Source organism: Stegostoma tigrinum, chromosome 16 (assembly GCF_030684315.1).
Source record: "Stegostoma tigrinum isolate sSteTig4 chromosome 16, sSteTig4.hap1, whole genome shotgun sequence".
NCBI lineage: Eukaryota > Metazoa > Chordata > Chondrichthyes > Orectolobiformes > Stegostomatidae > Stegostoma > Stegostoma tigrinum.
In genome coordinates, this window is record NC_081369.1 from 13,847,331 (window position 1) to 13,872,885 (window position 25,555).

Here is a 25,555-nt window from a genome sequence, read left to right on the forward strand (position 1 = left end):
CCTTTTCCAATCGACAGCAGGGAGTGACAGATTCAAGCTTTAGGTTTCCACCAGGTTCAATCAGTGCAACAACAACAACAGACTGCATTTAGATAACAATATGCCAAGGTGCTGCACAGAGGTGTAATCAACCGAAAATTACCAAAGGTATCATTTCAGGTACTTATTAGCCCTTCATGCCCTTGAAGTTGAGAGTGATCCAGAGTACAGTGTGTTCTTATTCATTGAGTCTCCCACTTTAGTGTTGGTCCTTGACAGACAGCATGAAGTGAGACCTAGTGTGAAAATCCAGGAAATGGTTTGTATCATAACTGCAGGGACAGAAAGGGTTCACCAATGGATGCAGTTACAGGGATTGTGATGTCCATTTAATCAATGCCTACTGATTAAGGTGGAGGCAAGACATTTTGTGCGACTTCATTTCGAGGGTTGTTACTTGGAACCACTGTGCTCCCCACCATGCTGATCATTGGCTACACAGATCAGTAAGGGGCCCAGTGTTGTGTGTGCGAACCATCATCTAAAACCAATGTCCACCACCAAAAGACATGTTCTTTGCTGAGCCTAGGAGACAGCATGGGTCAAATTTCCAGCGATGCACTGCAAGTTGGAAGAGGTAATGAAATTGAAATTTGCACTATGTATTTGAGGTGACAGAATCTCTCAATCACAGCTCAAATCACCACAGACCCACCATCCACTAACCGACAAGGGCCATCAGTCAGGACGAAGACTTAATGCACATCTGTTTTGCCTCATGCACGCATACACTTCACTCTATCAAAATCGTCACCACTTTGACACACCGACAGCTATTCAACCAGAACAGCTGCATCAGCACTGCATGTTACTCGCTTCAGTCTTGCAGGACAGGGTGGGTCACAGATGAGGAGGCCGGAGGGAGTGAGAGGCACCTGCTTATTTCAGCTGCTGTGGAGTAGACGGCATCAACCACTATGTTTGCTTTTCCTTTTGTTTTGTGGAGAAAGTAAAAGAAGCGACAAGGAATCTGTGACTTGGCAAATGGGAAGTAGAGCTGAAATTCTTGGTATTGCTAGGGAATTCGGTGTTCACACTCAGCCTGGACAGAAGGTGGCTGCTTCATAACAAACATCTTTCCTGTTCCTTCTCTTTGGCCTTTCCATTCTTACAAATGTTCCTCAGCTTCTCTACTCATAGGTGACATCAAATGCCTCATGGTGACGTTGGATTACAATAAACCCAGATGCTGTCTTCTGCAGTGTGGTCTATCAAAGTCTGCATCTGAGTTTGTTATAGGAGGCTATTGTCTGATCTTGCACTCAGGCATTGTCATGGTAGCAAACATACTACAGACCATGGAAAATACTGAGGCCGGCTCAGGTGAATACTGCTGGGCTTCTCAGAACAGTTCAGGACATCGCTTCAGGACATAGATGGTCTGTCCTAATGAATGCGAGCATGACTCTCAATGTCATGTGTACCTGTGCAAGATTCTCATCTGGAGTGACAAGCCATATCATGAGTAGGTCATTATATTAATCACTTGCCATCCTTTGCTTTGCCAGAATAATGGGCACAGTTGGCATAGAGCACTGCCACAGAATGAATGTGCCATCATTGCTACCAGGATAATGGGCGTGTGCCTGAAAGATAAGTTACCTGTGGTCACACACCAGGCCCACATTGAGGGAGTGAAATTACTTTCAGCTCAGGTAAAATGTAAAATGAATCATACACAAGGAAACATGTGTGAGTTCATTGACAAACCCACACTGTGTGAAGCCTGCACTCCAAAGAAATCCTTCAATTTGTCCACCTTCAAGAAGGACTGGGATGATGTTCACTCCCTTTGAAGTTCACTCCCGCTTAGTGATCGCCATCAGTGCAGTGACATGATAAAAACCGCAAGATGTTACCTTTCGCGGCTTCAGAGAATCCAGAAGCATAAGAGTTCAGAGCCACAGTGAGATTGATGGCCATTATTAATACTGTCCTTGCTTAGCTCTGAAGTTGAGCTGCAACAGTTGGAAAATTGCAGTCGCAAGCTACTCAGTAAAATAGTCTCAAATTGTTTTCGTCATTAAGATTCAGGTAGAAATTACTTCTGAAACACCCTTACCTGACATGATGTATATTTGAAAGCCTTTTCCCTTTTCCTCAGAGCTACTCTTCTGCCCATTTTCCCCAGTCATGCTCATTGTCAAGATGAAGCCTTATAAAACCCCATCGTATCTGATTGCAACTGACTAATTCACAAGCCTTTAATCCACCAAAAAAATGTCAAAACCATCCAGATCATTCCCTGTATCACTCCCTGAATATATTAATAAGGTTGGAAAGGTGCGCAAAATGCATTAAATTGCAGCATCAACCAGAAGGAATACTGCAATCCTACAATTAAATCAGCAATAATCCAAAATCTCTAAGTAGCACAGGTGGGGATCTTCATATTGTGTCCAGTGTGAAACATGGTGTGGGCTGGATGATGGAACTGTAAAGTGGCAGCACTGGTGTCAAAAGAGTGAGGCTCATTGACTGACATCATGATCTATCTTCCGTGTAGTGGTCATTAGGTACATACATGAAAACTGTTCAATAAACATGGTATCTACTGTGCTCCTGTTGGATGAGTGAGTGCACATTCTTGGCACATTTTCGAAACTCGAGACGTCTCGTGACACTGCTCATATCCTCCTGGGAGACCCGCTGTCCACCATTTTCAAATAGCCACGATCTCCCACCTGCAACCACTCGGTGACATCTTTCATCTAGTATGCCATGGTTAATGCTTGTTTCTGATGCTCCCACTTTGCCCTTCGAAAGAGATCTGTAACTTTTTAGCTCTGATCCAGTAGCTGAAATACTGACAATTTCTTTTCTGGGCATCACGTTTTAGAATTCTATTTACTCTTGAAATTTCAACCACCTCTTCATGTAGAATGTGGTTTCAATATGACATTCTGAGCGTATGTTTCATTAGCCACTATCTGAAGACCTCTGCTTTCTTCCATAGCTCCTAACTTATTGTCCAGGCTTCTGAAACGCAGAGGAAACTGCATAGGATGAAACCTTGTCAATTTTTTTTTCCTTGTTATAAGTTTGAGCTTTCGTGTCGTTCTCTTATCCTTATCTTCACAAAATTACTTCCGCCTATCAGTATCCTCCTTCTAATTTCTGCATCATATCTGCCATCTATGGTTATCATATGTCAGAAACAGACTTTTTTTTACTTATCCAGTATGACCTTGCTATAGTTTCTTCAAATATTTTCTGTCATTGTTTTGTGGTGATCATGTTTAATCCAATTCTAGATGTTTTCTCAATATTAGATATTTCTGAATCAACCTGTTCAGAGACAGGTTATTTTACACCTCTAGATGCGGTGGGACTTAAACCCTGGTCAATATATATTCTAAACTTCAATTTTTCACTCATTCTATTATATTTTTCCTTCAACAATTCTGCAAGTAGTGTTGTCAGCATACTTTAAGTTTGTTAGGTACTTGACTCCAGTTTCTACTCCTGGAATTGCATTTAATTCTCTAAATACTTATTTTATGAACAAATTGAATAATTTTGGCTCCAACATTCAGTCTTATCAAGCTGTTCTCTTCAATGTGAAATATATCTGATTTGTCCCTCTTCTAGTCTGATACTCAGGTTCTGGGTAAATCACTTTTCTTTACTATAAGTGTTACATTTCAGCAACACGTCTATTGATTTTTTTGTGATAAACGTGATGGTGTGTTTGTATATGATAGAGATTGACCTTAGATTAAGTATTCCATTTCTTGTTCCTACACGAGGGCTAAAACAAGATTGTGTTTCACCAACGTATGCTTCAAATGTGCTTTGTTTCTTTTTATTATGATTTGAGATCTCTTTCATAAGATGACTTAAGATTATCGTTCCAAAAAGATTACACTCCATACAGATGTCCATTCCTTCAGGTTGCTTGGTTAATGAGCAATGAACATCTCAACTAACTGAGAATGTATTCTTTGGTCTATATTTGATTAAACTCCTGTTATAACTTCTAATTCTATTTCTACAGGGGCTTTTGAATGGTATGTGGTTATTTCATCTATACTTGGAGCTTTTCCTGTACTCATCAGTTTCAAAGCACTCTATCACCTCTGGTGCCAATGTTTTGTCTGGCATTTTCCTCTGTATCTATATCCTTCAAATTGTTCGATTCACTTCTGCCTTGCTACTGCATCATCACTTTCAAATAATATTGTACCATTTTTGTCTTCCACTGTTTGTTGTTATCCCTTTCTATCTGTGAACAATTTCTCTTTCTCTCATTTTGTGGCTTCTTTCCAGCTGCAACATTTCATCATGCATCTTTAGTCTGGCTTCATGAACTTTTAATTTCTGTACAATTTCATTATACTCCAGTTTGTCTTTTGCTTTCCCCTATCTGTCATCCTTGCTGGTTTCTCATCAGTCATCCAGTTCTGACCTTGCATTCTTTTCTGTTTGATCACATTTTCTATGCAGCATGCTGTCTGCTCTTTTCCATGCTTTTTCCATTTACTTCTCCCGAGAACTCTGTTTGTTCTGGTTATTCAATCCTGAAACATTCCAATTTTTTTTTTTTACTTTCAGGGTGAATGCCTGTCACATGTTTTCACTCTTCAAGATGTGATGTTCTAAATGGTCATACATCTTTTACTTTTCTGGGATTTTCTGAATGTCTATCCAAGCTGGAAAAGACATAAATGTTGTTTATGCTTTTCTAAAATATTGTTTCAACAGCACATAATCTATGTAATTTCGAAACACGTTGCTTCAACTTGCCAAGTCTACTGTTTCATGTGGTTACTTAAAGAAAATGTTTTCTATTATTGCATCATTTTCTTGATAAAACAAGGTCAGTCTCTCTCCTTTTCCATTTTGTGATCTGAGATCATACTGATTAACACATGCTCTGATGTTCTTTTTTGTTCGAATCTCTACAGTGTGGATGCAGGCCCTTTGGCCCAAGAAGTCCATGCTGAACCTTGGAACATCTCACCCAGACCCTTCCCCCGGGAATCCACCTAATTAACACATCCCTGAATACTACGGGCAATTTATCACGGCCAATCCACCTAACCTGCACATCTTTGGACTGTGGGAGGAAACCGGAGCACCCAGAGGGAAACCGTGCAGACACTGGGAGAATGTGCAAACTCCACACAGACAGTCGCCCGAGGGTGAACTCGAACCCAGGTTGTTAGGTCTGTAAGGCAGCAGTGCTAACCACTGAGCCTCTGTGCTGTCCCATGTTCCTTCAGCAATTTTATTGTCTAAGTCACCCATTACAATGATCATAACATTCAGTTTAACTTAATTGTAACACTTCAGGGTGCCACCAAACATGCCTCTACTTCCTGCTCACTGTGCTTTTCATGTTAGGGCAGGATAGAAGCATAGAAAATTAGGGACAGGTGTAGTCTATACGATCCTTCAAGCCAGCTCTACCATCCAACTCAGTCCTCTGTTCCTGCTCTCTCCCTATACCCTTTGATCCCTTTAGTCCTAAGAAATATATCTAACTCCTGTTTGAAAATGTTCAATGTTTTCGGCCTCAACCACTTTCTGCGGTAGAGAAATCCACAGATTCATCAGTAACTGAGTGAAGAAATGTCTCCTTACCTCAGTCCTAAATGACCTACCCCATATCCTGAAACTACGATCTGTGGTTTTGGAGTCCCCAGTTACTGGGAACATCCTTCCTGTGTTTACCCTGTCTAGTCCAGTTCGAATTTTATTGGTTTCTATGAGACATCCCCCAATTCTTCTAAACTGCAGTGTACATAGTCCAAACCGATCCAGTCTCTCCTCAAATGTCAGTTCCACCTTCCCAGGCATAAAGTCGCTAAACCTTCGTTGAACTCCCTCCATGTACAGAATATCTTTTGACAGATAAGCAGACCAAAACTGCACACAGTATTCCAAGTGTGGTCTCACCAAGGCCCCGTACAATTGCAGCAAGACACTTCTGCTGCTATACTCAAATCCTCATGCTATGAAGGACAACATGACGTTCCTCACTACCTGCCACACCTGAATGCTTACTTTCAACTGGATTATGTGGACACCCACCTCTTGTTACAACCCCCCTTTCAAAGTCGATCACTATTCAGATAATAATCTGCCTTCATATTTTTGCTTCTGAGATGTATATGCTGCTGGTCTTGAACAGGGCTACACATGGACATGATATGTTCAGAATGGCTGATTGACAGCTCAATGACAGTAGTTTCCTTCGCTGTGAAGCTAATACCTAAGGGACCCTGTTCATATTGGTCAACCCGACCAACAGAGGGTGTCACTAGCATTGTTGTGTCAGGCTGCCTAGTGGCTGGAAAGGGTCCTCACCTAGGACCAGGACATCAAATTGAGTCTGGCTGGCACATGGGACACCTTGGCTGAGCGTCGTTGGGGGTGACTGGTGGCACCAGTGTTGAGCATTTTTTCACATTCCAACTGGCGAGTTTCAAACCTTTTAAGGGAAGGATTGGAGCTGGTACTTTCCTCTCTGTCGCAGTTTGGCCACATTAAGAAATGCCCATTGACCTTGGCAAGCTGCATGGTGTGGAAAGAAGTGTTTGTTTAGGCCGATTTTTGTAAGCCTCTGTCCAATTCAGGAGAAACAAGAACTATCCTTCAAAAAGGCTGCTGAGTGACTCAGGGAGCAACCAGGTGGAGATGTTGCCTCTAGGTATTAAATTGAACAATATCCAGGGCCGCTTGATTGCAGACTTAGAACTGCAGCTTCCAATATTATGTTTCACCTAATGTTTTAGGCTCTTTCTAAACTCTCCAGGATTTTGCAAAATGAGGTTCAGTTGAGGTGGGTTTATTTTTTGTCCTTTGCTGCCTGCATAGTGGAGCTTTAAGGTGAAATGCAGTTTGTTCTGACTGATTCCCCCCTGGAGTTTATCTGTGTGACCCAATAACCTAGCGCAGGCTCCAAGCTAGTGATAGGCTAGAATTCCAAGTTTCGCTTTCTTGGTTGCATTGCAAACCAAGGTTTGAAAGGACCGTTGCTATTTTACCCAAAGCTGATATACCAATTACCATAGTCCTTGTAATATGGTGTGGCACATGCTCGGTTCAGAACATTTGGGTTATTTGAGGCAGTTCAGCCCTGACTCTTTTCTCTGTCAGTGAATACACCTCAATGTTCACTATTTCTCTTTTCATCATGGTTCGTCCATCGACTGAGACAGGGTGTGGCCCCTCGAGCCAGCAGTGGTAGCTGGATGGAGATGAGAACCATTGATTCCAGTCCATCATACAGATGGGATGACTGAAAATACAAGGGTTAGACTTCTATCCAAACACCCCATGTAAACACACTTTGTACATTTGACCATAGTTAATGGAGTCTGTCTTCTAACAGAAACTGGGCTGCTGTCCACTCTATTTCTTCCTTCGATTTTGATAAGAAATTCTGCTACAATCTATTTGTATATCTTTGCAGGCTAAAAATCAAACTATTTTAAGTAGAGTGGTTGGAATTCAAGTGGGGAACAGTACGTTTGATAATCTGACAGACCCTGTGATAATTGTGTTTAACAAACCATCACCGGTAAGGACATTTTTCACTTTTCATTATTCAGTTGATTAGAAGGAAGTATCTACATGGAGGGTGGTAAAGACTTATTGATAATTTTTTTTTCATATTAGGTAAATGACACTCCAAAATGTGTCTTCTGGAAGTTAGAACAAAATGGTAATAAAGAAGGCCATTTTCTGAAATATTTCAATTATCTTGGAACGAAGGATTGATTTCTAAGTGATGTAACTTTCTGTTACAGGGAGCACCGTTGAGGGTCACTGGAGCCATTCTGGCTGCACAACGACAATCACAGTCAATGAAGTCACGTGTCAATGCAATCACCTGACCTTCTTCGCTGTCTTGCTGGTAGGTCCAGTGTAAGGCAATGTTTAGTATCTTCTGGCCCATTCCAGTTCAGCTTTGTTCGACAATAATAAGCCCTCATTGCACATAAAGATACAAAAACAGACAAGAAAGACCAAAAGTTTTATTAAGACGGTGACACCCCAACAGGCAGCAAGCTACTCAGCTGCAAACCCATCTCCCCCCTTCATTTCCTCCAGAGTTATACAGGGAGGCAAGAGAAATTTAATCTGAGGGAGAAGCTTTGGTAAATTTCACTCTGATCCTGATAGGTCTATGAGACAGTGACAACGGGTGGTACAACTGTTGTTAATTCACTCACTTTGGGTAGATCAAAATGTCTTTCACTCACCAAAACTCATCCAGCTCACTTTGGAATGGTTGTAGCAAATCTCACGCTCCCCATGTGTGCTGGGGATTTCTTTAAGAAATTTCTGTCTTCAAAAATAAAAGGGGTGGCACAGTGGCACAGTGATTAACACTACTGCCTCACAGCGCCAATAACCTGGGTCCAGTTCCAGGTGGATTGGCATCGCTAACTTATCCCGTTGTGTCCAGGGATGTGCAGGTTAGGTATGTTAGCCATCGGGAATAGAGGGAGGGCAATGGCCCAGTGCTATTATCGCTGAAGTGTTAATCCAGATACCCCAGAAAAAGTTCTGGGGACCTGGGCTCAAATCCCACCATGGCAGATGGTAGAATTTGAATTCAGTAAAAATATCTGAAATTAGAAATCTAATGATGGCCATGAACCAATGGCCGGTTCAGCGGCACAGTGGTTTTCACTGCTGCCTCACAACATCAGCAACCAGGGTTCGATTCCAGCCTCAGGCAACTGTCTGTGTGGATTTTGCACATTCTCCTCGTGTCTGTATGGGTTTCCTCCCATAGTCCAAAGATTGGCCATGCTAAATTGCCTGTAGTGTTCAGGGAGTTAGAGAGTGTATGTTAGGTGGATCATAGAGGCATGAGTCTGGGTGGGATGCTCTGAGGGTCAGTGTGGACTTATTGGGCTGAAGGGCATGTTTCAAAACTGTAGGGATTCTATGATTCTAGCCCATTGTAGATTGTTGGAAAATCCAATCTGGTTCACTAATGTCCTTTAGGGAAGGAAACTGCCATCCTTACCTGGTCTGGCCTACATGTGACTCCAGCAATGGAGTTTGACTCTGAACTGTCCTTTGAGCAATTAGGGATGGGCAATGAATGCTGCTTGGCCAGTGACACCCTCATCCCCTAAATGAATAAAAAAAAATGCAGGGTCACAGGGATAGGGTAGAGCGATGGGCCTGTGTGGGATGCTGCTGGACTTGTTGGGCTGAATGGCATGTTTCTACAATGTAGGGGCTCTAGAAAGATGTTCATGACTCTTGTGAAGGGAATTCTTTCTGAGTATCTGACCCAAGTGTCTGTCATTATAACCCATCCTGATTCCCGCCCTCCCAGATGTCATCTCCCATTGCCCACCACCGTCCTCACTGCCTGTCGTGTCAGGATTGTCAGCATGAGGACTGGGAGTTGCATTGAATTGGCTCCTGTTCTGATGCCATAACTTTTCTGGAAGTGCAGCGAAAACCCATTTTATGTGCAGCATAATTCTGCCCCAACCCTTTATACTTATTGGCATGGAGTGGGAGTATCTCTGGGCAAATTCCCAGTCCTCATCATATCTCCTCAAAGCCAACACCTTTTCAAAGTGAGAAGGCCCAGCTTGCTCAGTTTGCCCTGATATCACTCAGTTGAAGAAAACATTACCCAATACTCATATCAATGTTCTCCTTTTCTTTAATAAAGCAAATCGATGGGAACCCACCAGTGGATGAGAAGACTTTGAAATCACTAACATATATCACCTGGATTGGTTGTGGTGTTTCTGTCATTTTCACAGTAATTACTTTAATCATCCACTTTATTCTCAGGTACGAATGTCAAAGATAAAATTTCATGTAGAAGAAACCATTCTAAATGAATTGATTGTACAAGGAAAATCTACAGCAAATAATTCCTTGTGGATAGACCTCATGAGTAATTCACAACAGCAAGTTCATTGAACAAAGCTTACTTCTGTTTTAATGTTCTATTTTAATTCAGAGAATATTGTGGCTGAGTAGTGATTCAATTTGCTTTCACATTGCAGCTTATTGTGTCATGGCTGTAAATCAGGAGAGGGGGTTATGCAGTGGGACCTGGGTGTCCTTGTGCACTAGTTGCTGAAGCTAAGCATGCAGGTGCAGCAGGTGATAAAGCAAGTGGATGTTGGCCTTCATTGCAAGAGGTTTTGAGTACAGGAGCAGGGATGTGCTGTTGCAATTACATAGGCCCTTGGTGAGGGCATATCTAAAATATTGTGTGCAGTTTTGGTCTCCTTTTCTGAGGAAGGATGCTCTTGCTATCCGGGGAGTGCAGCGAAGGTTTACCAGTCTGAATCTGGGGATGGCAGGACTGATGTATGAGGATAGACTGACTAGGATAGGATTGTCTTCAATAGAGTTCAGATGAATAAGCCGGGGAGGAACCTCATAGAGACTTATAAAATTCTACTGGACAGAGTAGATGCAGGGAGGATGTTCCCGATGGTGGGTATGTCCAGAACCAGGGGTCACAGTTTGAGGTTTTGGGGTAAACCATTTAGGACGGAGATGAGGAGACATTTCTTCACCAGAAGGGTGGTGAGCCTGTGGAATTCATTACCACAGGTAGTCGTTGATGCCAAAACATTGAATGTATTTGAGAGGCTGCTCGATATAGCATTAGGGGCAAATGAGATCAAAGGTTATAGGGAGAAAACAGGATTAGGCCATTGAGTTGGAAAATCAGCCATGATTGTGACGAATGGTGGAGCAGGCTCAAGGGGCCGAATGGCCTCCTCGGGCTCCTATCTTCTATGTTTCTATGTCATGTTCAGAGATCTTATCTGCAGTAAGCAGCGTCACTACCTGCTGAGTCAGCAGCTCTGGGTTCAAGTCCCACTCCAGAACTTTTGGTCAGGCAGGCTGATCAAAACCTGCAGGTCCTTTTAATACACGTAGAGCAGATGGTCGGAGAGGGAGAGTTTCCTGATCAGCCATCCTTATTCAGAGAGCTGCCCCTTAAGCTATGTGTTTAGGCTGTCAACCTGCTCCAGGAGATGGGAGTGATAGAAACAGATCATAGGCATGCGCTTTACCTGCCTCAGGCATCTCCAGGTGCAGGATGTCTTTGAAATCAATGTTTATCCAAGTGTATTTTTTTTTCCTAAATGGTGTTTCTTTTCTCTTCATTTAGAAAAGGACAAAAAGAAGCTTCCATCCAGATCCATGTGAATCTTTCTGCTGCCTTGTTTCTTCTCAATGCGAACTTCTTAACCAGCACAGCATTCAGTTTCAGTAGATCTGATGAGTTCTGTAAAGCCATTGCTGCCCTGCTGCATTACTCACTTCTTTGTAGCTTTACATGGATGGGAATTGAAGCATTTCACCTGTACCTTATGCTGATCAAGGTGTTCAACATTTACATTCGTTTTTACATGCTGAAACTCTGCCTTCTTGGTTGGGGTAAGTGTAATGTAATCGGTTGCTGACTTATTTGTAAATGCATGGTCTAATTCTCACTGCCTCATGTAGCAACATTTATTTCATTTTACACACAAAAAAACTAAAGTGTGAAACAGTTAGTCTTTAGGGATTCTTGCTGTCTGTCAAAATAACAGGAGAAAACTCTGTGAAATTTCAACTGTGATTAAGGATCAAATTTGGTGAAGGTAGGGAGTGAACAGATTCAGACCCAGAGCAGAAAACTGAGTGATTTTTGATAGTCCAGGTTTATTGCCAGCTGGTAATGAACACAGCATGAAACATCCTTGATATGTAGCCCTGAGACAGCAATGATCAAAAAAGGTCACCCCCACTTGTGAGAGTGGAATTAATGGTGCTAATAGAGAGACTGTTTTTCATGATTAATTGGAGAGAATTCTGCAGCAATAAACTATTTCTCTGATTGAAAGCAGCTTGTTAGGACTCTAAATTCAGTGCTGAAAGGTCAAGGGTGAGGCATCCCAGAGTCATCCCTGAGAGACTCGTGTCCATATTAGCCGAGCATGACCTCGCACAGCCCAGTGCTTTAAACAAAAGACAAGTTTCCCTCGGGCAGCCGCCACCTTTGTGTTACCACAGCAGGAATTGAAGGATTCAGACAGCAGCTTTCACTTTCCAATCTGTCACCACTCTCCATAACAGACCAGGCAGCTCATGTCTGACTGTACTCACATTACTCAGCAGAAAAAGTCAGTCAGAGACAGGGGTCAGCTCCATGCTAGGCAGGAGCCCCCACTGAATGTATACTATGCAGCCCAGCACCTCCAAAGCATCCTCGCAAAATCTGAAGACTGAATCTTAACGTCAGTGACCTCTTTGTTTGTCTGATACGCGAGTGTGCTGGAATCTAGGGGGAGTGACATTCATATATACCAGCTACTCAGCCGGTGCTCTGAGTGAATTCAGTAGCTTGTTATACACATTGACAGTTTTTATTTTCTGTGCATTTGAAAAACATAACCAGGAATTTTCATTTCAAGCTAAACGAAACAGCGGGAGCTGTTGAGAGAAGGAAACCTCTCTTCAAAAGCAGGCTGAACTCTTGCTGAGCAAAGTTAGTACTAAAATATTGCTTAAAATAGACACAGGTTGAAACAATTTCCTCTTGCACTCATCAGGACTGGGATGCAAGAAACCAATGTTGAAAAAGAACCATCAACTTATATAGCATGAAAAGCTGGTGCTGATAGATGGGACCCATGTTTAGGATACAGATGTAGCAGTAACTCATAACTGTTACGCTTAGTTAGTTGCTTAAGCTAGACCAGGCAAGCAGACTTTAGTCAGTCAAGGAATTGTCATGGATAAAGCAGCATGGATTGACAATTCCACAACCCTTTCCTCAGTGATGAAGATAAAATGTATGGGCACATATCTTTTTTCTACAAAGAATAGGGTCCTATGTGGTGAATCAATAACGCTTCTACCTCATGAAACTAAATCACACTGCAAGCCTGATTGGTAATACTAAATCAGCTTTGAGTGGAATTCTTGGCATAGTTCGAATTATTAATAGATGTTATCCAATAGAAATCATAGAATAATGTCAGTAATGTTTGCAACTATGACCATTTGTATTCCCAGGCTTCCCAGCTGGCATGCTTTTAGTCATCATTGGAATGAACACAGAAAATTATGGCCGATATTCCATTCCTGTCATTGGCAGTTATGACACTTCTCACATGTATGTTTTAATAATTTAATTTTTAAAAAGTGACTGACAAATAGAATAATGCAGTACAGAAAGAGACCATTTGACCTAACATGCTTGTGCAGCTCCTTTGGTAAAACTGTCCAGTCATCCTTACTTGCCCACTCTTTCTGCGTTACTCTCTACGTATTGCCTTACCTCTGGAAATGGTCTATCTTTTGTATTGCTGAAGAAAGACACAATTAATCTAAGTTTCTGTCTTACATCCATCAGGATGACTTTCAAGAATACCAATTTTATGGGACAACAACATTTATACTATCAGAGAGGAGGCTGGTCAGCATTAGTGAGTAAACTCTGACTGGGAGAGACAACACCTTAGGGAAGTTAATGATTACTATCAGGAAATAGAAGGAAGGGAGAAATTGACTGAAATCACAGTCACCGGAGAAATGGTACTGAGTAAATTATTGGGCCTGTGGGCTGACCAGAGTTGGGTACTGATGGGCTCCATATTAGAGCCTTAAAAGAAGTGGCTAGTGAGATGATCAATGCATTTTGTTTTAACTTGCCAAAATTCCCATATTGATCACCTTATTTCCAAAAGGATGTAATCTGTTGGAGGCAGTTCAGAATGGTTTTATCAGGGCTGATATGCAAAATGAGAGGATTGTTTTATGAGGAAATGTTGGACAGGAAAGGAAATGGCCTAGTGATATTATGCCTGGACTGTTAACACAGAGACCCAGGTAATGTTCTGGGGTCCCGGGTGTGAGTCCCGCAATTAAAAAAAATTTGGAACTGACAGTCCGATGATGACCATGAAACCATTGTCAGTTGTTGGGAAAAACTCATCTGGTTCACTAGTGCCCTTCAAGGGAAAAAAAACTGCCATCCTTATCTGGTCTGGACAACATGTGACTCCAGAGCAATGTCATTGATTCTTAAGTACACTCTAGGCAATTAAAGATGGGCAATAAATGCTGGCCTAGCCAGCAATGCCCTCATCCTGTGAAGGAATAAAGAAAAATCCATTGGAGTTTAGAACAGGAGGAAATGACTTACTTGAAAAGTGTAAGGGACCCTGAAGGGGCTTGACAGGGTACATGCAGAGAGGATCTTTCCTTTACGGAAGATCTCAAATCAGTGGTTATCGCTTATAAAATCAGGTGTAACCCATTTGCAACAGAGATTTGGCTGTTTTTTATTCCCTTTCAGAGGGTTGTGAGTCTTTAGAACGCTCTCTCAAAGGAGATGGTGGAAGCATTGTCCTTGAATCTTGTTAAGACAATGATAGACATATCCTTGTTAAGGAAGGGAGTGAAAGGTTATCAGTAGGCAGTAGGCAGGAATGGCTATTTGATGTTGCAATCAGTCTACTTATTGAATGGCATAGCAAGCATGCAGGTACAGCAGGCAGTGAAGAAAGCTAATAGCATGCTGGCCTTCATCACAAGAGGAATTGAGTATAGGAGCAAAGAGGTCCTTCTGCAGCTGTACAGGGCCCTGGTGAGACCGCACCTGGAGTACTGTGTGCAGTTTTGGTCTCCCAATTTGAGGAAGGACATTCTTGCTATTGAGGGAGTGCAGCGTAGGTTCACGAGGTCAATTCCCGGAATGGCGGGACTATCCTACGTCGAAAGATTGGAGCTGCTGGGCTTGTATACGCTTGAGTTTAAGAGGATGAGAGGGGATCTGATTGAGACATATAAGATTATTAAGGGATTGGACACTCTGGAGGCAGGAAGCATGTTTCCACCGATGGGTGAGTCCAGAACCAGAGGACACAGTTTAGAAATAAGGGGTAGGCCATTTAGAACAGAGTTGAGGAAAACTTCTTCACCCAGAGAGTGGTGGATATATGGAATGCTCTGCCCCAGAAAGCAGTGGAGGCCAAGTCTCTGGATACTTTCAAGAAAGAGATGGATAGGGCTCTTAAAGATAGTGGAATCAAGGGTTATGGGGATAAGGCAGGAACTGGATACTGATTGTAGATGATCAGCCATGATCATAATGAATGGTGGTGCTGGTTCGAAGGGCCAAATGGCCTACTCCAGCACCTATTGTCTATTGTCTATTGTCAGATTTGAGGAGCTAATTGGCCCACCGTTATTCCTAATTCTTATGTTTGCATGGTTCATATGCCAAGCCTTGTTTAAATGCCAATTCAGGCATGGTTGACTCTGATTGGCCATGGCATTGCCCTTAGAAATAAACCAAAAAATGGCAGTCACCCATTTGGTTAAGTTGAAACAGGCAAGTGGGTGTACATGTTTATCTGTCTTTCTGTCTGCACAGAACAGGGCCTATAGGTTCAGGAACACATAATGAGCCCATACTTGTGAAACTCACAACATAATGTCCAACATTCAATAAGTTTCTGCAATTGGACAGCATATGATAAATAATCCAGAGTGTGCAAAGAATTGTGTTGACAACCAATGTCGCAGTTAGCAGGCTCACACTGTGGTACACCTGCTACTGTTACTTTGAATAACTTAATCAAATTAGTCAAATGTATGTTTTTCTTTTCAAATGACCTCCTAACTTCCACTTATGAAGCCATACTTCAGTAAATACCAATTCCATTTTGTCCAAAACATTGTCCATAAAGGTTCACATCATTGACATTAACTGCCTGGCCAGTAGTAACTGGGTTTATTCCAGCTTCTGTTTTAGACAGGGCTGCAACATGAGCAGTCCACCAGTATCCTGACATTGCTCCCATATCCAAAGAGAAGAATGGGACTAGAGCCACTGCTAATTTCTACCCTTGGTCTCTTTGGTAATCTAGGATGCATCCCCTGTAGACTGGGCAACTTTTCTTGTGATAATTATTTGTATCCTTTTTATCAAATCCATTCAACTTCTGCAAGTTTGAAACAACAGCAGGTGTGAATGAATCTCCTTGAGGTTTCGTCTACTATCCATCTCCATGGGACTTTCTTCACTTGACTGTTGTTACCTACTATAGCCAGAACACTTCTAACAATGGCTTCCCTCACTAACTGTAACCTTACCCCTGAATCCAATTGTGGGTCACGCTCTTGAGCTAGGAGTTTGCTGACATTATTATAAAAGCAAGTCTACAAAGATTAAAAGCATCATTTTGGCCCCAACCATGACCTGTGTCCCCTCACCACTGATTCTATTCCCATCCCTCGCTGCACAGCCTCAAGCTCATCTCTAAAATTTTGGACTCTTCTATGACGTCAGATTCAGCTTCTGACTGCAAATGTTTCCCATCACAATATTCTGTACTTGTAACTCCCCAGGCTTCCCCATTGTCCTCAGCCCAGCTGCAGCTGAAACCTTCACATATCAGCGTTGCCTCCAGCCTTGACTACACCAATATTCTTCCAAACAGCTTCCCTTTATCCATCTTCCATGTCTTTCAGCTCATCAAGAGCTCTGCAATCATATCTCCTTCTGCAGCCAGTCCTAATTATCCACTTTTGCTTGTTCTCACTGACCTACACTGACACTTTATCTTCCTCCTACTCAGATTTACAATTGTAATCCTCATATTAATAGCCCCATGACCTTTCCCCTCCCTATATTGTTGGAAATACCCCCTTCCCTACAACTCCCCAGAACTGCTGTTTTGAGCATTCCTTACTCCCGTTGCCTCATCATTCTCTGGCATTGCCTCCTGAAGACCCTTCAACTTGCTTCTATTCTTCACTAAATTCTGAAAATCACCAAACATTTGACCAATCTCTCCTTAGGTTTTTTTGTTTCATTTTTATTCTCATGTTTCTATGAAGCACCTTTGCTAAAAAATATAAACTATTGTAGGCCACTTATAAATCCAACTTATTTTTGTATATACAAACAAAAAGTGAGAGTCAGGAATCCTGTTTAAAGATGTAAATAAGATTTTGAAAATTGTCGTGTAGTGCTTTCTCACTTTCCAATGATGTCTTGAGAATTTCATTTGTCAGCATAAAATGTTTGAAAGGACTCTCAAGACCAAAAACTACTATTGGAGAGAACAGCCACAAATGTTTAATGCATATTCAACATTCCTTTGTTTACTATTTTCCCTGAAACATTAAACTATTTAATATAAATGAGCCACGTGATGATAAAACAGCAGCCAGCAAATGGTATTGAACATCAACTCAATGATGTTCACCTGTCATTTCTCAGCTTCTGTAGAACAGAGAATGCGTGAATGGAGTTGTAGGTACAGCTTGTGATCCAATAGACGTCACTGCTTGAATCATTAATCCCTTACATAGTAAAACTCATCTTTATGCCTTGTACAGGCAGCTAGTGCTTTGACTGTATTGCTGACTTACTTAACCCTCTGGGTCAATTCACACGTTATTTAATTCAATTATTAACACCCTCAAATTGTTTAATTATTTAATGATTTTGTGAAAAAACTGCAAAAAGAAATGATAAATGAACACAATTACCAGTAGCAGTTAAAATAGTAGGCAATATGTTTTTTCTCCATGTAAATGTTAAGCAACTACAGAGCTGCTCTCTAATTAAACAGAGATGTGTGGTGGTGGCTTAACCTGAAGGTCACTGTGTTTAAGGTAAGGGCTGAGAGTCCTTCATAGTGACCATAGCCTGTGTGGGAATTGAACCCATGCTGTTATTATCATTTTGCAATGTAAACAAGCCAGCCAGCCAACTGAGCTAGCTGACCCCCTCGTCTATGTGGCAGAAGGATTGACCAATTGAAACATGCACTTCCCCATTTGGCTGAATATGACACAATCACCTCTTTCTGCCTAATGTCTTCTTGGGATACTTTTATGGATCTTAATTAAAACATTTTTATGTCCTCTCAACAGGTGTTGGATAAAAAACAAGACAGTGCATTACGTTACAAATGTTGCATATTTTGCACTCATGTTCCTGGGTAACTCTATCATGCTGCTAATTGTGTGTGTGAAGGTGTTCAGATTGAAGGGGACAGATAGAAAGAGTGTATTCAGTGTGCTCGGCCTGACTTGTCTACTGGGCATTACCTACGGCATAGCTTTCTTCTCACATGGACCTCAGAGTGTACTTGCAATGTACCTGTTCTGCATCCTGAACCCTCTCCAAGGTCAGTCAATGTGTTACTGGTACTGTATGTATTGACTAGACTTTAAGTCAAAATAATATTTTTTTCAAGACTTTCTTCTCAGCTTGCTCCCAATTGCAGGCACTCTCTCCCCTTTGTGAACATCTCTCTACGTCATAGATTTTCCCATCCTTTCCCATGAATTCTGCCTTTGCACCCTCTCTCCACCTTTGCACGCCTTCTCCCATTGTTGCAAGATTTTTCTCCTATTTGCAACCTCCAGTCACCAAACCTTACCCACTGCACCTGTCTCTGTCCTCACTTCTCCCTCCCCAGCCTCACAGCGCACTCCCCACCCCTCTTCCATCCAACAATCTTGCTCCAGGGCACCAGCCTCACCCAGCCACCTCTTGTCCCTCCCATAATTTCTAGCCTCGTTACCTCAGGACCCCCACTTCCTCTGGTCCGACAGCTTTGCTCATTGATGCCACTCACTTTCTCTAAGTTCCTTCAGTCAGAGGCTGTTTCTCTGCTCTTTGGAGAGACCCAGTCTGTAATTGGAGGAGCAGGTCTTTGCTGATTCTGTCCATTCTACATAGGGGGTGACTTTTCCCTGAATGGTCACCCCTGTGATTGAACTATTTCGAGCGTCTCTAGGCGGGGGTTCACCGAACACCTCTGTGTATTTTGAACGCTGGACCATTGATCATATCCCCAATAATAAAATGCTCGAACTCTGTTGTGATATACATTAGGTTGAAGTCTCATGATTCTACACCGGGTGACTATAAAACGGGCAAAGCCTGGGCCAGTCTGGGCATTTAAAGAGTGTTATAAAATTCTAATTGTACTAGACAGGGCATATGCAGGAAGGATGTTCCTGATGGCCAGGGAGTCTAGAACTAGGGATCTCAGTCTAATGGGTAAATAAGCCATTTAGGACTGACATGAGGAGAAATAACTTCATCCAGGGAGTGGTGAGCCTGTGGGATTCAGAATCACGGAAAGTAGTCCAGGCCAAAACATTGTCTGATTTCAAGAAGGAGTTGGATATGGCACTTGAGAGTAGAGGGATCAAAGAATATGGGGGAAAAGCAGGAATAGACCATTGAATTGGGTGATCAGCCGTGGTCAGAATGAATGACAGAACAGGCTTGATGGGCTGAATGTCCACTGCTGCTCCTATTTTCTACGTTTCCATGTCATTGGTAGAGAGGAGAGAGAAATTCATCACACCACCATTCCTGGTATGAAAAATAATAAATCAGCTGCATAAACATGAAAAATAATCTCCTAATTTACATTCAGTAATAGTCCAATATGCCTTAATCTGGACTATCAAATTAATGTAGACCATCTTACAATTAGTTATAAAGCTCTTTATAATGAACAATCACTTAAAATATATTTACGAATGTTAACATACTTTATATAAACACTGAAACTAGTTCCTGAAATAGTTTGTTTTGCTTGCAGGGTTTTTCGTATTCCTGTGGTACTGCATGTTACTACGATCACCTAATCGCATTGTCAGCGACACGAGTAAAAATACAAACACCTAATGAAGATATCTGAAATGTGCACCCATCTATTTCTGAATCACAATGTTAAACTTTCATCTTTAATTTCCCAGCGCAGAGCAGCACACCAGGGACATATTCAGGGAATTCTACAAATGCCCCATATACTTCCATCACATTTAGAAAAACATGTGGGTTATGTACCTGAATTCCTGGTGTGCCCCTGAAGCTGTGCACTGGAAGAACCAAAGACCAAGGAAAGTCCCCCTTCCATGTGCACAGATTTCCTACCAATTGAGTCCAAACTGTGTTCATGCCGTTTAAGCTGAACCTGATTCAAAAGCTCTCAGACATTGTCCAAGAATGTTTCAGCCATTCACCAAAAGAGTTAGATGAAAAAGAGGAAGGCTCATGCGCAGTATAATCAATGGCACAGCCCTGTTGGCTTGAATGGCCTCTTTTGTGCTGCACAGTCTATGCCTTTCTATTTAAGATTGCAGCTTCTTTCTTTTTTGACACATTCAGAACCCACCTGCATACTATTTTCTGTTATCGTTTTAAACATATTTTAATGCAAAAAAAACAAACTTAAGACTGTTCCAAAATTTTCTTTAATATACAAAATCTATTTCACTGAGAAGTTTCTTCTTTATGCTGCCGAGTCACACATTGTAACAATTTTGAACATTTACATCTTGCAATGATTTGCTTTGTATTTAATTATTAATCATGTTTCTCTCTCTTGCTGTAACTTGTCCTGCACAAATTTTGCGACACTTTTATTTCGAAATTTGAATGCAATTTACTGACTTGATAATTTATTTGTTGCCAAGCTGATTGTTACTGACAGATTTATGAAGTGGAATTACTATAATATTTGATATTATTTTTGATAATATTTAAGAATCCTAATGATTGGCTTGAAATCTAGCTTGTATTTGTTACTTGTTTATGAATAGTTATTAATATTCTTAAGTTAATAAGAACATGCAAACCAGTTAGTTTAACTTCAGTGGTGGGATACCTTCTAACGCAATAATATGAGATAAAATTAATAGTCACGTGGACAAATGTGCCTTAGTTAAAGAAAGCCAACATGGATTTCTTAAGGGAAAATCATGTTTAATGACTTGCTGGAGGTTTTGAAGAGAAGCTGATGAAGGCACTGTAGTTTGTGTGGTTTACGTGGACTTCCAGAAATTATGTGATGCAATGCCACACAACAGACTTGTGGACAAAGTGGTCATTTGTGGAATGAAAAAAGTAGCAACATCCTGTGGAATTAGCTGCATGACAGGAAACAGCATAGCCGTAATCGATTATTTTTAAACCAATAGAAAGTTAGGAGTGTCCCATTGTTGAGAATTGTCGCACTTGGCCCAATACATATCAATAACCAAACCTGTACGTGTCCAGGGCACGTTTCCAAAGGTCTGTAGGTGATACAAAGCTTCGGAGTGTGGTGAACTGTGAAGAGGATACTATAGACTTTAGAAAGGATATAGTCAGGTTGGTGGAATGGGTAGACAGATGATAAATGGAGTTCAGTGCAGAGAAATTGAATTAATTGATTTTGGTCAGATCCCAGATACCAAAAATAGCAGTACACCAGCGTAATTACATTCATTATAGAATTATTAATATCTACTTATTATTGGTCAACATAAAATACTTCATGCATGCAAACAAGGGAACATACAAATAAGATGCAGGATTAGGACATTTGGCCCAAAAAGCCTTTACAGCTATTTGTTAAGATAATTGCTGATCTGATAGCTTTACTTTCCTATTTACCTTGTTACCTTAGACTATTCATAAAGAAGCTATCTAACACAGTCTTAAACATAGTCAATAACCCTGTCTCCTCATGGAAAAGATTCAACTTACTGACATCCATCTAAGAGAAATATTACTCGCCATCTTTCTTTTAAATCAAAGATCACCTAGTTTTTATTCCGTGACCCCTGGTTTTAGATTTTCTCAGAAAGTAAAACATCTTTTAGCAAACACTATGTCAAGTTCACCTCACAATCTTATCAGTAGGGTTACCTTTCATTATCTAACATTCAATGAACACAAGCCCAATGTCTCCAAGGTTTCCTCATAAGACATTCCCTTCATCCCAGGAATCAGTGGTGAACCTCCTCTGAACTGCTTCTAATGTAATTATATCCTTTCTAAGACAGGACAGCAAAACTGCAGTCAGTGCTTTAGACTCCAAATCTGGTCTCACCAGTGACTTGCACACTGTTTACAAACTTCATTCCATTTATACTCGATTCCTCTTGCAAATAACGCCAACTTCCATTTGACTTCCTGGTGATTTGCTGGTCCTGACTACCAGTCTTTTATTTTTCACCTATCAGAGCACCCAGAGCCCTTTGTACCACAATGTTGTTCAATTTCTCTCTGTTTAAATATACTGGTTTTTCTGTTCTTCATGCCAAAGTAAGCTAGTTCCCACATTATACTCCATATGCCACTTTTTTTCCCACTTACTCACCTTACTTATATCCCTTTCCATCTGCCCTATTTTCTCATTACAACTTATTCACTTTACTAGCTTTGTGTCATCAGTGAAAATAACAACCAGATTCAGTCCCTTCCTTGAATCATTCATAAAGATTGTGAATGGTTGAAGCCTCAGCACTGATCCTTGTGACACTCCACTAGTGATAACTTACCAATTTTAAAATGACTCATTTGTCCCGAATTTCCATTTCCCGTCCACTAACCTGTTGCCAATCCATGCTAAGATGATACCCCATACCTTAAATTCTTAGTTTGTACAATAACCATTCATGATGACATCTTGTAAAGTGCAAACAAGCTCTTTGTATAAATCTATGTAGAGTCAATGAGGTGCTACCTTGAAAATCTTGCTGGCAGTCTGTAAAAATCAGTAGTGTTCCCAGCTGCCACGTACTCTCATCACACGAAAAATCTCACCATATGTGACTGCATCATCTAGGATTAATACTATGCATCAAAGAGTAAAGAGATGTTTTTCCTAATCATAGTTGCTTTCTGGATAGAAGGTCAATGACTGTATCAGAATAGATTTCAATGGAATAAAACTAGAGAGGGTAAGTTCCAATTACTCAGTTACCAATCATGCAAAACACCTATATTTCAGTAAATCCACTATACCCTGGCTGTTTCTTGTTAGATTTGCACAAAAATCTACTTCACCTTCATATAGGAAATAATTATTTTGCTATGATCTTATTTTATGAGAAATACTGACTTCTTAATGAAGCTATCATTGAATCTTGCCTGGGGTTTATTGTGAATTGTGTTTGAAGAATATGTTTTACGAGATTTCAATGCTTTATTACTTTTATGATTACATATTAAAATGCAGATTAAAGTTTGAAATTGGCACCATTGCTTTGATTATTTTCAATAACTCAGGAGATTCGTCATTATAATTTCAGACTTAAATGCTGTCTTTAAACTCAGGCTATTCGTTTCAATTTCTTTTCAACACCCACCTGTCAGCCCCATGTATAAACATGCCCATAGTATAGTGAGGAGCATTATGTTGGGAATTGCACTGTAGCATCTCAGGGTAGGATTATAGGAGATTTAAAAAGTCTATCAACAATTCATGCCTGATCTCCGTCTTGATGTGATTGCAATCTGAAGTGATTGCAATCTCAGATTGCAATCTTTGTGAGTCTGTCTCTTTAGGCTGTTGAGACTTTCTGCAGAAAATTTCTAAACAAACCTGCTAGCTGCATTGGTAGAAAATAGTTAATCCTACAGTTATCATTTCGAGTTCCATGTTGAGTAATTACTTTTTCTTGGGCAAAAGTGTGCAATTTCTTTGAATTTTTTTTGATGCTGAAATTTTCTAATTATTGAATTTCATGATTTACTGAATCATTGGTAATGTGCTTCTCAGAGGGAACAGTTGCTAGTAGGCGATAAGTGGACTAAACGCAAGAACATGCAATTGCTTAAGAATTGCGCAGACCTAAAAAACAGATAACCTAGGGCAGAAGCTTGGGGCCTTAATTGATGTAGGCAAAGGCTAGAAATATTAAAAAATGTGGTGAGAATGAGAAAATCCAAATTGTACATCGAGAAAAGAATTTCCAACTTTCTCATAACAGTGAGATCTCATGGATGAGTGCTGAATGCCTTATTTCCATGTCATTTGCATCTTATTAATACCTCAACTCACTTCAATGATATGCAACTTGTAATTCTCCCCTCGTCTCTCAAGAAACTAAACAGAAATAATTCCCACCTTGAAAATCAGACCTGTTATGTCGCTGATACAACTTACACTTCCTTCTCTGGGTTTAACATTCCCTTCACCAACATGCCCTTCGATATTTCAGCAACAGTGCCTCATCCGTACATTCTCCATTGTAAGCGGCATCAGCAAACCACCAGCTTCATCACATTATCCTGACTAATCTTGGACCAACCAGTCCTTCAAAACTTCATTCTAGACCTTAGTAGCGCCATTGACTTTCATGCTCCTGCCATGCCAGTTTGTGCACAGGGTCACACAACCATCTGATGGATCTACACAGGACACATTGTAAGGGCTCATAGCTTCATTTCTCAGCCCTCACTCACTTTGCCCTTACTGGAAGCTGCTAGCCTCTGTGGCCTGCATAGATTCTTTCACCAGAAGGGAGGGAGCTTATTGATTGTGGAAGATGAAGTGCCTAGGAGCTTTTGGGTGGAGATACGGCATCCAGCAGTAAGGCTGGTCATCCATGGCATTGACTGTGCTTGTGAGAAAAGGGAGTGGCACTTTCTTTTGCGGATGGTAAAAGAACAAAGCATGGATCTGTGATAGGCTGGAGAACACGGCAAAATGATAAAAGAGTTGGTTGTGCAAAGTCATAGGATTGCTGTTGGAAAAGTAAAGCAATAAATTGGGAAGGTAATGACCCAGTGGTTTAATTGCTAATCTATTATTGCAGAGACTCAGCTAATGTTCTGGGGACCTGGGTTCAAATCCTGTCTCGACAGATGGTGGAATTTGAATTCAATAAAAAGAAACCTGGAATTAAGATTCTACTGATCACCATGACACCATTGCCGATTATCAGAAAAAGCCTACCTGGTTCACTAATGCCCTTCAGGGAAGGACATCTGCCACCCTCACCTGGTCTGGCCTACATGTGACTCCAGACCCACAGCAATGTGGTTAACTCTCAGTTGCCATCTGAAATGGATGAGCAAGCCACTCAGTTGTACCAATCGCTGCAAAGTCTCAAAGAAATGAAACTGGATGGATCACCTGGCATCGACCAGGCACCGGAAAAGCCAACAGCACAAACAGCCCTGTCAACCCTGAAAAGTCCTCCTCACTAACATCTGGGAGTTAGTGCCAAAATTGGGAGAGCTGTCTCACAGACTATACAAGCAATAGCCTGATGTTGTCACCTTCACAGAATCATACCTGTTGAATAATGCCCCAGGCACCACCCTCCCCATCCCTGGATATGTCTTGTCCCACCAGCGGGACAGACCCAGCAGAGGTGGTGGCTCAGTGGGATACAGTCGGGAGGGTGTTGACCCTGGGAGGCCTTATCTCCAGACCTCATGAAGTCTTGTGGCTTCAAGTTAAACATGGGCAAGGAAACCTCCTGCTGATTACCACATGCCACTCTCCCTCAGCTGATGAATCTGTACTCCTCAATGTTGAACAACACTTAGAGGAAGCACTGAGGATGGCAAGAGCATAAAATGTACAGTGGGTGGGGGATTGCAATGTCCACCACAAGAGTGGCTCGGCAGCAGTACTACTGATCGAGCTGGTCGGGTCCTAATGCACTCACCTAAGAGGCTGGGTCTGCGGCAGGTGGTGAGGGAACCAACAAGATGGAAAAACATACCTGACCTCATCCTTACTTATGG

At 41.4% G+C, this 25,555-nt stretch overlaps 1 protein-coding gene across 1 annotated transcript in view; it reads left to right on the top strand.

Annotated features, from left to right (window-relative positions):
* The window catches only part of LOC125459918 (uncharacterized), a 79,977-nt gene extending 60,266 nt beyond the window's left edge, over positions 1-19,711 (top strand). The window contains exons 20-27 of the mRNA XM_059651527.1: positions 7,460-7,567; positions 7,666-7,711; positions 7,797-7,903; positions 9,695-9,819; positions 11,165-11,433; positions 13,057-13,156; positions 17,935-18,191; positions 19,626-19,711. Coding sequence (XP_059507510.1) covers positions 7,460-7,567; positions 7,666-7,711; positions 7,797-7,903; positions 9,695-9,819; positions 11,165-11,433; positions 13,057-13,156; positions 17,935-18,191; positions 19,626-19,711 — 1,098 coding nt within the window. The remainder of the gene's footprint in view (positions 1-7,459; positions 7,568-7,665; positions 7,712-7,796; positions 7,904-9,694; positions 9,820-11,164; positions 11,434-13,056; positions 13,157-17,934; positions 18,192-19,625) is intronic.
* Positions 19,712-25,555: the final 5,844 nt, after the last annotated feature.